Source organism: Peromyscus californicus, unplaced genomic scaffold (genome assembly GCF_007827085.1).
Source record: "Peromyscus californicus insignis strain IS unplaced genomic scaffold, ASM782708v3 Scaffold_19__1_contigs__length_69161282, whole genome shotgun sequence".
Classification (NCBI taxonomy): Eukaryota; Metazoa; Chordata; class Mammalia; order Rodentia; family Cricetidae; genus Peromyscus; species Peromyscus californicus.
In genome coordinates, this window is record NW_026294491.1 from 25,016,725 (window position 1) to 25,029,199 (window position 12,475).

General features: G+C 49.4%; 1 protein-coding gene and 1 pseudogene across 1 annotated transcript in view; both read right to left on the reverse strand.

Annotated features, from left to right (window-relative positions):
* Nucleotides 1-12,475, reverse strand: part of Npffr1 (neuropeptide FF receptor 1) — a 41,803-nt gene that overhangs the window by 19,838 nt on the left and 9,490 nt on the right. The window contains exon 2 of the mRNA XM_052744888.1: nt 1,770-2,084. Within this exon, the coding sequence (XP_052600848.1) occupies nt 1,770-2,084 (315 nt within the window). The remainder of the gene's footprint in view (nt 1-1,769; nt 2,085-12,475) is intronic.
* On the reverse strand, nt 5,573-6,550 carry LOC128114700 (ubiquitin recognition factor in ER-associated degradation protein 1-like; annotated as a pseudogene).

Below are 12,475 nucleotides of genomic sequence, written 5' to 3' on the forward strand. Positions count from 1 at the left end.
ATCTCTCCTCCACGTGTGTGTGTGTGTGTGTGTGTGTGTGTGTGTGTGTGTGTGTGTGTGTGTGTGTATGCACAGTTCACGTATGGAAGTCAGAGGACAACTTGCAATAGATTCATTCCTTCCACCACGTGGATCTTAGGGATGAAACTTGGGTGTCCAACATGACAACAAGCACTCTTTCCTGCTCAGCCATCTTGCTGACCCATCATGTTTTTCCACACTTAGAAATGGACTATAAATATGAGCATGTTTTACATTGCCATTATTTTCTTCTTCTTTTTTGTTTTGTTTTGTTTTTTGAGACAGGGTTTCTCTGTGTAGCTTTGCCCCTTTCCTGGAACTCGCTCTGTAGACCAGGCTGGCCTCGAACTTGCAAAGATCTGCCTGCCTCTGCCTCCCGAGTGCTGGGATTAAAGGCGTGCGCCACCACCACCCGGTCATTGCCATTATTTTCAACTGACAACAAAACCCAATGTTTTTGGCATACAGGTCCACAAGCTTGATGAACACATGCAGTCATGCAGCCCATCACATTCAAGATACGGAAGTCGTGTATTACCCCAGGAAGCTCCCACTCATTCCTTCATCATTGGACCCTCCACCCCCATTCCTTGATTCTGTTGATCTGCTTTCTCTAGAGACAGAAAATACAGTTTGACTTTTGAAAACGTCATATAAGTAATCACACAGTACATACCCTTTTGAGACTGGTGGACTAGAGTGGGCTAGACTGTCCGTGGGTGCTAGAAGAAGGATATAGTTTGTGTTTGGCATCTCTGCAGGGATAGGGGCTCCACAGTGAGTAAAGCCTCCACCAGGCACACAGCCAGAAGACTCTCCATGAGTTCCCTTTAGGGTTCAGGAACCTGAAAAACTCAGGCTCCCCCTCCCTGGGGGCTGGGTCAGGAAAGCCACTATAAGGAGAGCTTATAATGCAGACCAAGTAGGAGCCTCTGGGAACTTCAGGCAACCCTAAGAGCTGGGTAATCTTCCCACTCAGACCTTTAGGGGGCTCCACAGCTGGTAAACTGGTCACTCCCTGCCTGGAGCCTCAAAGACTCTGATATTACGTCAAGAAAGTCTGATCACCGGAGAAGAGTGTGTGACATTCAGACACTGTGGGGATGTAGGGGCGGATGGTCTAGTTTGATTTAAAGACCTCCTACGCAATCCCTGCTCAGTGGCCAGCCAGTCCCTACTTGGAGGTCCCTAGCCACTGGGAGTTCATTAACTACAGGACAGGACCTTCTTCTGTGGGAGAGCAGGTGAAAGGAGTGGATTTCCAGGTCTTCCTGCAGAAGAAAGTCGCCCACCTCCTGCTCCTCCCACCTCTAGTTCTGCCCACGAGAGCTCTCTCCAAGGGCCAAAGGGGATCTGATTAGACAGAGGGGTGTGAGAACATTGGCCTCGACACTGACACGCTATGTAATTTCAAACCAGTCCCTTAACTGTGCTCTGGGCACATTTCCTCATCCGTAAAAATGAGGATAATAACAAAGCACGCTTGGCTGGATTATTATGGGGATTAATTAAGATAAGGCACAAACCATATGTAACATCATGCCTGGCACAAAGAAGATGATTAACCTATTAGACCTGTTGTTCCTAGGCCGGTCCCTCATCCACAACTCTGTCAGAGTCTGAGACATGGCCCTTTGGCCAAGAGGCCATCTCAGTGACCCCTGTCTTCCCAGCTTCCGCTTCAGCCTTCAGCTAGAAAGTGGAAGGGTAAGGGGAGGGCCTTCCTGCTACCTCTTGGTCATACTTACCAGTGATGAGGTTGTCCACAAGGGTGGTGGGCATGCAGAAAATGCCCACCAGCAGGTCACTGACAGCCAGGTTGAGGATGAACATGTTGGTGACGGTGCGCATGTGCCGGTTCTTGAGCACGATGAAGCAGACGAGGGTGTTGCCCACCATGCAGAGGAGGAAGATGAGCACATAGGCCGCAATGAACATGGCTGCCACTGGGGAGGAGTGTTGGTAGTAGGAGGAGAAGGTGAGGTTGGCGGTCAGAGCAGCCTCGGCATCACTCCCATTCCGACTCAAGGGCCAGCTGCCATTGGGAGGCTGGGCGGGCTCGTCTAGGACCGAAGAAAGACAAGAGTCAGGACCTAAGCCAAGAAGGGATGGCTGACTTCACCACTGAAAGGCGACCCTTGGATGGGGACGTAACTCAGAGTGCTTCGCCTCACACGCAGGAAGCCCTGGGTTGATCCCCCAGTCCCACATAAAGGGGGTGTAGTGGCACATGCCTTTGATTCAAGCATTTGGGAGGTGGCGGCCAGAGGATCAGAAGGTCAAGGTCACCCTCGTCTACCTAGAGAGTGTGAGACTGACCTCAGCCAAATGAGACCTTCAAAGAAAAGAAAGGAAAAATTCACGTTTCTTTGTGTCCCGTGTGGCAGACCCTAAGCCTGCTCATTACTGTCCTCACTATTCCAAGGACAACTGGACACACAGATCAAGGATTTTATTATTTTTTTTAACTTTTAGATTTATTTTATGAGTGTTTTGCCTGCACACATGTGCGTGTGCCGTGTGTGTACCTGGTGTCTGTGGAAGTTAGAAGGCATCAGATCCCCTAAACTGGAGTTGAGGATGGTTGTGAGTCACAGTGTGGGTACTAGGAACCAGACCAGATTCTCTGTAAGAGTAACAAGTGCTCTTGATCATTGAGCCATCCTCAAGCCTCTGACCAAGGCCTTCCAATTATCCCCAACTCGCACCCACACTGCCCAAGACTCATTCTCCAACCATGTTGGTCTTTCTCCATCAGCGCCTTCCACCTGCCTTCACTTCATCTTTGGGGCCTCAGAAGACCTCTCTTCGTGCGTGGGGTGACAAGGTCTTACCCATGGAGCCAAGGATGACCTTGAACTTCTCACGCTCCTGCCTCTACCTCCTGAGTGCTGAGACTATGTGTGTCAGCATGCCCAGTTTATATGAGAGAACCAAGGGCTTAGTACACGTTAAGCAAGCACACTATCGACCGAGCAAGTACCGGGCATGTTAGGCAAGTACCGGGCATGTTAGGCAAGTACACACTATCCCCAGGTCCATGAGTCTAACTCCTAAAGAACCCCATCCCACCAGCTTCTGGTTAGACTCAGCCAATGGGAGGCCCTGAAGGAGGTGGGAAGGCAAGAGAAGAGTCAGGATTTGTTTCCTGGCTTCCTTCTGGCCTGGTCCAGTGCTGTCAGCAGACACAGCTCCTGTCCTGTGGGAACCACTCCTGATGGTGCTTTCAATGTACCCTCGTGTCTAGATACTTTAATTCCCCCAAATCATGGGTCAGTGGTCTTTGGAAGTGGGGCTTTTGAGAGAGTGTCAGAATTACACGGGGTTATAGGGCAGGGCCCTTGTGACATCATTGACGGTTTCACAAGATGAGAAGAGTCCTGAGATAGTGTGCTTGCTATATATATATATATATATATATATATATATATATATATATATATATATATATTTTGTTTTTTTTTGGTTTTTCGAGACAGGGTTTCTCTGTGTAGCTTTGCGCCTTTCCTGGGACTCACTTGGTAGCCCAGGCTGGCCTCGAACTCACAGAGATCCGCCTGGCTCTGCCTCCCAAGTGCTGGGATTAAAGGTGTGCGCCACCACCGCCCGGCTGGTGTGTGTGTATGTGTGTGTGTGTGTGTGTGTGTGTGTGTGTGTGTGTGTATATACCCTTGAAGGCCAGAAGAGGGCACCAGATCTCCTGGGACAAGAGGTATGGGTGAGCTGTTAGACACAGGTGCTGGGAACTGAACTCCCATCCTCTGCAAGAGCAGCAAGTGCTCTTAATGGCTGGAGCCTCTCTCCAGCCCCGTGCTTGCTCTAGTTTGCCATGCAAGGCCCTCACCGTGTTAGGATGCAAGGTAAGGGTCCTGCCTGACCAGATAAGCCATGCTTTTGGACTTCTCGGCTTCCAGACCCATGAGCTAAACTAACTTCTATTCTTTATAAAGTATTCAATCTTAAATACTTTGGTAGAGAAATAGAAAAATGGACCAAGACACTCCTCTTCCGGGCAATAGTAGCAACCTGTTCTTTCTCTTTGCACCAACAACCCTGCCATAGCAGACAGCTATAGCATCCTGTTCTTGCCAGCCCTGGAGTTAAGTATGCATGGAGGTGCCCTGTGCCACAGGTTTCTCATCAGGAGCAGGCTGAGTATATGTTTTTCTAGTCCTGCTTTGGAGGGAGCAGCCCAGTGTCCAACCATAGCTCTTCTGGGAAGTCATTAGTTGTGGTGAGTCATGGTGTTGTCTCAAAAATGTTCATTGTGTCTTCCCCTGGGACTGAATGGGGCCCATTCTGGAGGATGAGGTGTCTCTGAGGGATCTTTCCGTGGAGCCCAGAGCTCAGCCACTGGCTAGGAGGCACCCAGGAGGGCCGGGGGGTGGGGGGAGAGCACTTGGGGGCTGGAGACACCTGGGAGCAGCAGGCTACTGAGCTGGTACCATCAGGGCTGCAGGGACCAGTGGAGACTGTAGGAGGGTGTGGCAGGGGTGAGGGTCTGCTGACGGAGAAAGAACTGAGAGGGAACAGCACATTCCCACACTTTCAAGCACTCTAAGGGCACTCAAACCCCTTTACTATAATATAAACACATCAGACATATACATAAGAGACTGTCCCAGGGAATATACGTGAGAGTATAAAGTTTAATGAACCATTAGGGATGGAATGGTTAACAAGGACTCCCACGTGAATACTGTCCACCTTCAACAACCACTGACTCTCTTCTTCACTTATTCTGAAGCAAGTATTAACCAACATTTTGAAACTGAAATGAAAATTTCCCAACTGAAAAATAGTTTTCTATCTTTAAAAAAAAAAAAGACAGCTAATTTTTTTGTTTTGAGTTTTAATCAGTTTATTTAATTCTTGAATAAGAATTATTCTGAAGGAACAAATTTTAAATAATTAGATCAGTATGTCAAAAGATCTTACATCATACAAAGTGCAGATGTGAAGACAATAAAACAGTAAGAAAATGGGGTGTGGGTGAACCCCAGTGGCAGAGTGTGTGGCATGCTTAATATTCATGAGGTTTTAATTCAATCCTAGTACTTGAAAAACAGACAAACTATCAGAACTTTGGGTAATAAATAAAATTGCAATGGGGGGGCATAACTTCAGCATTTATTCATTCTAACTTCCATATCTGGCTTCCCCATGGAATTCAGTGACAGCCAGCAGATCAAAATGAGGATGAATTTATCTGGATGGGATCCCTTCTGAAGACTATAAATAAAGGTAGAGACCATCTTTGTCAGGTACTCAGCTCCTGGCCTGAGTAGCCGTAATCTGCTGAAGACACTGCCCTGTACTGACCTGGGAAGGAAGAGCAAGGCAGGAAGGGGAAGTGGTCTGCAAGGCCTGGGGGAGCCCTGGAGCAGAATGCATGAAGTAGAGGAGGCCGCCACCTATGGGACCTGAGAGCGATTTCTCTTCCCCAGGTTAAGCGCACAACCTCCAGTTCCGCTGTTTCGCAGGTAACTCTAAACAAACCCTACGTAAGAGAGCATTCTCTGAACTTGTCAGAGACAGTAACCAGAAGCCAGTGTGTTGCAAACGGTCTTTATTTTCCAGCCAGCCAACAGCTTTGGATTTAAGGCTTTCTCCCCTTCTTCCACAGCGACTGTCCTTCTCCAGAGAAAGCAACAAATCTGCCCCCAGCTTCATTCTCTTCAACCTTTTTGACCAATGGACGTGAATTTCTGATGAAAGTGATCTTACCAAGCTTAAATTCGTAATTAGGAATCCCTCTTTTAATGTCTCCAGGCTTGACGGGGGAGGGACTGGGCTCAACCCCTTTCTTCTTTCCATCCAGTCTATTCCCAGAACCAGAGAAGGCACGGAAGGAAGCCCACTTCTCCAGCATAGCCACTGTGGTCAGCTTCTCCTTCTATTGACTCCTCATGCTGTACTGGTCTTTCTGGTTCTTTGTAGCCCAAGGGAGCATCAAAATCCACACTCATGTCACATTCAATAATGGACACAGCCTTGTCAGGTTTGGTCTCCATCACCCCGCAGTTCATAGATCTTGTCATTGTAGTTGATAGCAATCACATCTCCAGTGGTCAGACAGGCAAAGTCTCTCAATGCATTTTCTAATACTGCTTTAGGGCTGGTGATATCCAGGAAGTCCGGGCTCTGAGGCTGGAACTTAGAGTAGGTAGCCACTTGAAGGTTGACACTCTCCACCTGAACCAGGCCCCCCTCTTCCAACAGCAAATTCTGCATCACCCAGCGGGGGAGGGTAACAGATGCCTTCATCGGCAACAAACTCCAGTGCACCACAGTGTGTCATTCGGTCTGAATTCTTATTGGTCAGTTTAAACAGCATAGGATAGGTAATGCTGAGCCGGCTGAGCTGATCGAGGGCTGAGGGCGGCATAATTATCTTCCCTCCTTTCTCCACCTCTGACCTGCCATTAAGCCCCGCTAGCATAGACACGGAGAAGCGGCGGTACTGCGTAGAGGCGCGGTTCTGGAAGACCCGGGGAATCCGGTGGTCAAACATGTTGAAAGAGAACATGACGGACAGCCCTTGGTGACGCCGCTTCTCCTCCTGAATCTTCCAACAGAAACCCTGAGCTCCCTCTGTTAGTGATTTGGCGGCGCTCTTACCCCGCGAGGAGGAAATGTCACGAAACACGACAGAATCCCCTAACAAGAGTTTTATTAAGATAGGAAAGAGAGACAGACGTGACAGGCCTGTGGAAACACACGTGATTAAAGAGATGGCGCCGGGAATATGGCGCCGGCTTATAAAGGCTGGGCCCGCGCCTGCGCACACAGGCTCATGTGGCTACTCCACGCATGCGCGTGCGTAGATCACATGGTTACGCAACCACGCAAAGCCACGGGTTCCTGGCCACGCAAGACGTTTTGACCCGGAAATGGCTATTTTGACCCGGAAATGGCTAGGCGGAAGTATCTAGGTCTGCGGGACATGGGGGCGTATTGTAAATCTCTATCACCCTCTACACGGTCGTGGCCACCGCTCTAAAACCCAGAGCCCCCGACATCTAATTTTTTTTTTTTTTCTTTTTTTTTTTTTTGGTTTTTCGAGACAGGGTTTCTCTGTGTAGCTTTGCGCCTCTCCTGGAACTCACTTGGTAGCCCAGGCTGGCCTCGAACTCACAGAGATCCGCCTGGCTCTGCCTCCCGAGTGCTGGGATTAAAGGCGTGCGCCACCACCGCCTGGAGATCCAGGAGTTGGACAGGGAGCTCAGTTAGTAGAGTACTTGATGAACATCCAAAAAGCCCAGCAGCGCACAAGCCAGGTGTGGGACACCCATAAACCTATACCTCCAGAGGCCGGATGAGAGGTCCAAGGTCATCCTTGGAAACACGTTGAGTTTGAGGCCAGCCTGGACGACATGAACCCTTTTCACAAAACCAAACCAAACCGGGCCATGGAGATGGCCCGACAGGTAAGGTGCCTGCTGTCAAGCCTGATGGCCTGAGTTTGACCCCTGGAACCCTCCTGGAGAAGAAAACCGACTCCCACAAGGTGTCCTCTGACCTCCATTGACATGCCGTAGTATGTATGTTCACACACACACACACACACACACACACACACACACACACACACACCGACTCCCCCTTCTACCACACTTAGGTGATGTCACTCCTCAGCCTCTCAGGTCACAGGTTTCCTGTCCCTTCACCAACCACCAGTCCCCGCAACTCATTTGTGCTGAAGATCATGTGGCTTGTCTGTGGGGTTTCCTGCGGGCTGGATGGTGCAGACTGCCCCCTCACGGTATTGTTTCTTAAGCTCCACTCTCTGTGCAACGGAGTTCTTGTAATCTGCAGTTCAAGCTAAAGCTGTGATGCCCAGGTGTGTCTGGGGAGCCTGGTGGCCTCAGTGGATCCCTTTCTAAACACCCACGATGACCATGGACTCACCATGTAGCTGAGACCGGCCTTGAACTGTTTTTTTTTTAAGACTTATTTGTTATTTTTGTTTTATGTATATGAGTGTTTTGGCTGCATTTATGTCTGTGTAGCATATGCATACAGTTGGCCCTGATGCCAGAAGAAGGTGTCAATTACAGATGGTTGTGAGCTGCCACGTGGGTGCTAGGAATCTAACATGCATCTTCTGCAAGAGCAGTAAGTGAGCTCTCTCTCTCTCTCTCTCTCTCTCTCTCTCTCTCTCTCTCTCTCTCTCCCCCCTCTCTCCCTCTCTCTCTCTCCAGGGCTTCTCTCTGTAGCCCTGGCTGTCCTGGATCTCGCTCTGTAGACCAGGCTGGCCTCGAACTCACAGAGATCTGCCTGGCTCTGCCTCCCAAGTGCTGGGATTAAAGGCGTGCGCCACCACTGCCTGGCTAGTAAGTGCTCTTAACCACTGAGCCGTCTATCTCTCTATCCCTTAGCCTTGAACTCTGGATCTTCCTGCCCCCACATCCCATGCCTGTACCACTAGGTTCGGCTCTCCTTAACTCATCCTTCAACACCCAGCAGGCTCTGACCCCTGCTGACCTCTCCACGGTCTTGAATAGCTCCACTTCTCCTTTGCCCATGAAGTTCTGGACACTTGCACATCCCCTTGCGTTTTCCGACCCCAGGGCCTTTGCTCTTCTCCTCCTCCCCATCTCAACTCTGATGTCTTCCTGGAGAAGCTGAGCCTGATGACTCCATTTAGAACAGGCGCCCCAGTCGTACCCCTCATTTGGGTCTTGTATGTGAATCCGCCAATGATTTATTAAGGTTCACTGTCTTTCCCCCTCCTGTGCTTAAGAGTTATCTCCTGGATTGGCGTGTGCTTCCCTGTCTGGTTGGGAAGTGTCTCTGGTATCTTGTTAGCGCCTGGTCATAGTAAATGGTTCAATAAACAACCAGTAATAACAGGGTGGATAAATAGGTAGAGGAAATTGCCAGAAACGTTTCAGGCTGGATCCTAGCCTGCTTCCCATACTCCCTTTGCTCAGCCCTCAAATGAGCTCATTATCCAGTCTGTCCCCTCGAAGTGTCTTGGAGTGACCTTGTCCATCTCTAATGTCTAAACACCTGGGCATCCATCCCGAGACTTAGCCCAGCTCCCAGCACTGAATAATCCCAGAAGAAAACCTTCCTATTCCTGTCTATTTCCCCTGACCCAGAGCCCTCATACCTCCATCAGTCTGAGTCCCATGCCAGCAGCCAGAACCTCATTAACACTCCCCACTCAGCCTTTCTGGGACCTGGCAGCTGCCCTTATGATTACATCCTGTGAACTTTTCATCCGCTGAACCCAATTACATTCCCCAGTTGGATGAGTTTCCCAGAAGCCTCAGGATGTAATGATGGCTGCCTCTAGGGTACCCTGATTGGCGTAGGAGGTCACACCTGCACCAGCAAAAGCTGGACTAAAGCGGTCAGAGCACAGAGTCTCTCAAAGTGTGGTTGTTAACTACCGGCATCACATGGAACTCCTCAGGGAGTCTCAGGCCTTATCCCTGACCCAGAGAACCAGAAAGCCTGGTGCAGGCGGGGAGGGGGCACGGATCAACAAACTGTTTTGTTATTCATTTTTCATCCCAAGAAAAAAAATTATTTTTATTTTGTGTGTGAGAGTGTTTTGCCTGCATGTATTTATGCATACCAAGTATGTGCCTGGTGCCTGAGGAGGCCAGAGGAGGGTGCCAGATCCCCTGGAGCTGGAGTTACAGATGGTTGTGACCCACCATGTAGGTGTTGGGAACTGAACCAGGGTCCTCTGCAAGAGCATCCAGTGCTCTGAAGCACTGAGCCATCTCTCCGGTCTTCCTCTCTGTTCTTTGTTAGGTGTGGATGTGTCCACATGTGTGTGTGCGCGCACTCACATATGTATGTATATGAGTTTGCAGGCCAGAGGTCAATGCCAGGTGTCTTCATCGACTGCTATCTACTCTCGCTGAACCTGGAGCTTGCCAATTTGGCTGGACTGGCAGCCCAGCAAGGCCTGGGATCCTCCTGTCTTTGGCTCGCCAGCACTGAGATGGTGACAGGTGCATGCCACAGCCCCTGGCTTTTTCATGTAGGTTCTGGGGGTGGGTGTGACTCAGGTCCCCCTCATGCTTGTAGAAAGCGCTTCACCTGTTGCCATCTCCCCAGTCCTTATTTTATTTGCTATTTTGCAGCACTGAGAATTGAACCTGGGGCCTCATGCTTGCTAGACCAGTGCTCTGTCACTGGGTCCCAGCCATCTGTTTGAAATTTTAAAGCATTAGAGAGGGGTATGATTCGATGGTAGAGTACTTGCTTATCATGTACAGGGCCTGGGTTCAATCCCCGGCACTGTCAAAACAAAACAAGCAAACAAAAAAAGAAAAAAAAAAGAAAGCATTTCCTGGCCACGGCCTAGGGTAGATCATGTTACTTCTAGGAACCCGATCCCTCTTACTACACTAGACAGAGGTCAGAGGTCAAGTTCACTTGATGCCGGGTCCTCTGATGGCAGCCAAGTAGCAGCAAAAGACCTGTGAACAAGAAGCAAAGTCCAAAGAAGGAGCCCAGCCCAGCCCCAGTCTAAGTGTGCCCCGGAGTTCAGAGCCTTCCTAACCATCATTGGTGGTACCTTCCGGTGTGTCCTGGTAACACAAGGGAGTTCAGCCCCAGATCCATTCAATATCACCTCTGGGAGCCTATCGGTGAACCCGGGCACCGGAACCCCTGAGGAACGCCACACTAGGGGCTGCCAAAGTCACGGAGCACAGCACAGGACAGATGGCTAATAACCACTTGAAACAAAAAGTTCAAACTCATTGGCAATGTGAGAGGTGCCCTTTAAAAGAGAACTCAGTGTAACCTTTGCATCAGTCAGATTGGCAAAGACAGCGGTGCGGTGGGTGGAGAGGTTGGAGTGTGTTGCAGGGGCGGGGCACCAGCCTCAACAAGTGACTGGTTCCCAGACCTGCCACTCCACTTCAGGAAGAGGGGGTTATCATGGTGTTTAGAAGGAGGTCTAGTAGCATAGGGAAAATATTGACCTCGAGTTCTGGTGGTCACAAAACAGTATAAACATGCACTATTTTAATCCCATATAAAATGTGTGTATGAGAAATGCAGATGATTTTTTTTTTGAATGACAGTATTTGTCCATTGGGGGGTGGCGTTTCTTCAGGTGATTTTTTGGTTTCCTTCATTCTAACTCTTGATTTTGACTCTTCTGATCACAGGGAAATGGAAACATGGGATAAAATATGGATGATGTCGTTGGCTCTCCAACTCACACCACAATCACCTTGATTTTAAGGAGGCATTTCCTCTACATCACCTCGCCCGCCTTGGGTCTGGAGGTGGCATTTGGGAATACTTTCTTTAAAAGCTCCTCTGATGAGTCCCTTGTGATTTGAGAGCCACTGACTTGTGCCATTTCTGCCCTCGAGCACCAAGCTTTAGTGAGACTTTAACACTTGGGGGTGGGTCCCCAAAGTCTTTGATGTACTTGGATGCACTTCTGAAAAGGCTTTCTCTTGTTTTGGCATGAAATGATTCCTGTCCAGAAGGCAATTATGGTCTTTGAATGTGTTGGATCCTCTCTAAACAGAGCACACACTTTCAGGGGAACAGTGAGCACGGGAGGGTGCCAACCACTCTATATCCATTACCCCGCCCCCTTCCTGGAGCATGGTGAGTTTTCCCTTGAGGCTCCAGCCCTTCTTCCTGCATGCAGCATTTGGGGGGACTGTCAATCAGAAGTCTGCACCCATGCCTAGACAAATGACAGCCAATGAGAGTTCGTTTGCTTTGGTTCTGATTGTGGGTCCTAGTAACTCAGCTTTCCTGTCCACTGGATGACCATTCAGCCCCCTTCCTAGAAGTTTCTGGTTGGTCAAGTTGGCACCAGCATCTGTTGCTTGCAACCTCGGCATCTTGGTTAATATAAGGGGACTTAAGTTGATCATCCTGGGCCTCTGAGGGGTTTGAATGCTTGGCCCATAGGGAGTGACACTATGAGGAGGTGTGGCCTTGTTGAGTAGGTGTAGCCTTGTTGGAGGAAGTGGGTCACTGTGGGGGCGGGTTTTGAGGTCTCATATGCTTAAGCTATACCCAGTGTGGTTCACAGTTGCTTCTTCTGCTCCCTAAGGATCAAGATGTAGAACTTCTCCAGCACCATGTCTGCCTGCATGCCACCATGATGATAATGGACTAAACCTCTGTACTGTAAGCCAGCCTCAATTAAAAGTTTTCCTTTATAAGAGTTGCCTTGGTTGTGGTGTCTCTTCACAGCAACAGAAACCCTAACCCTAAGACAGAAGTTGGTACCAGGGACTCGTGTATTGCTGTGGTAGGCCTGACCATGCTTTTTGTTTGGAGTAGTACAGACTATGGGACTGTGGTTTAGGAAAGCAGTAGAATGCTTTAAGTGCTGCTTAACGGGCCGTACTAGTAGGAGCATGGAAGACAGTGGTGCTGAGAACGAAAAACTGTGGGGTGCTGGCTCAGGAGGTTTCAGAGAAGAATTTTATTATGTTGCCTAGAGCTC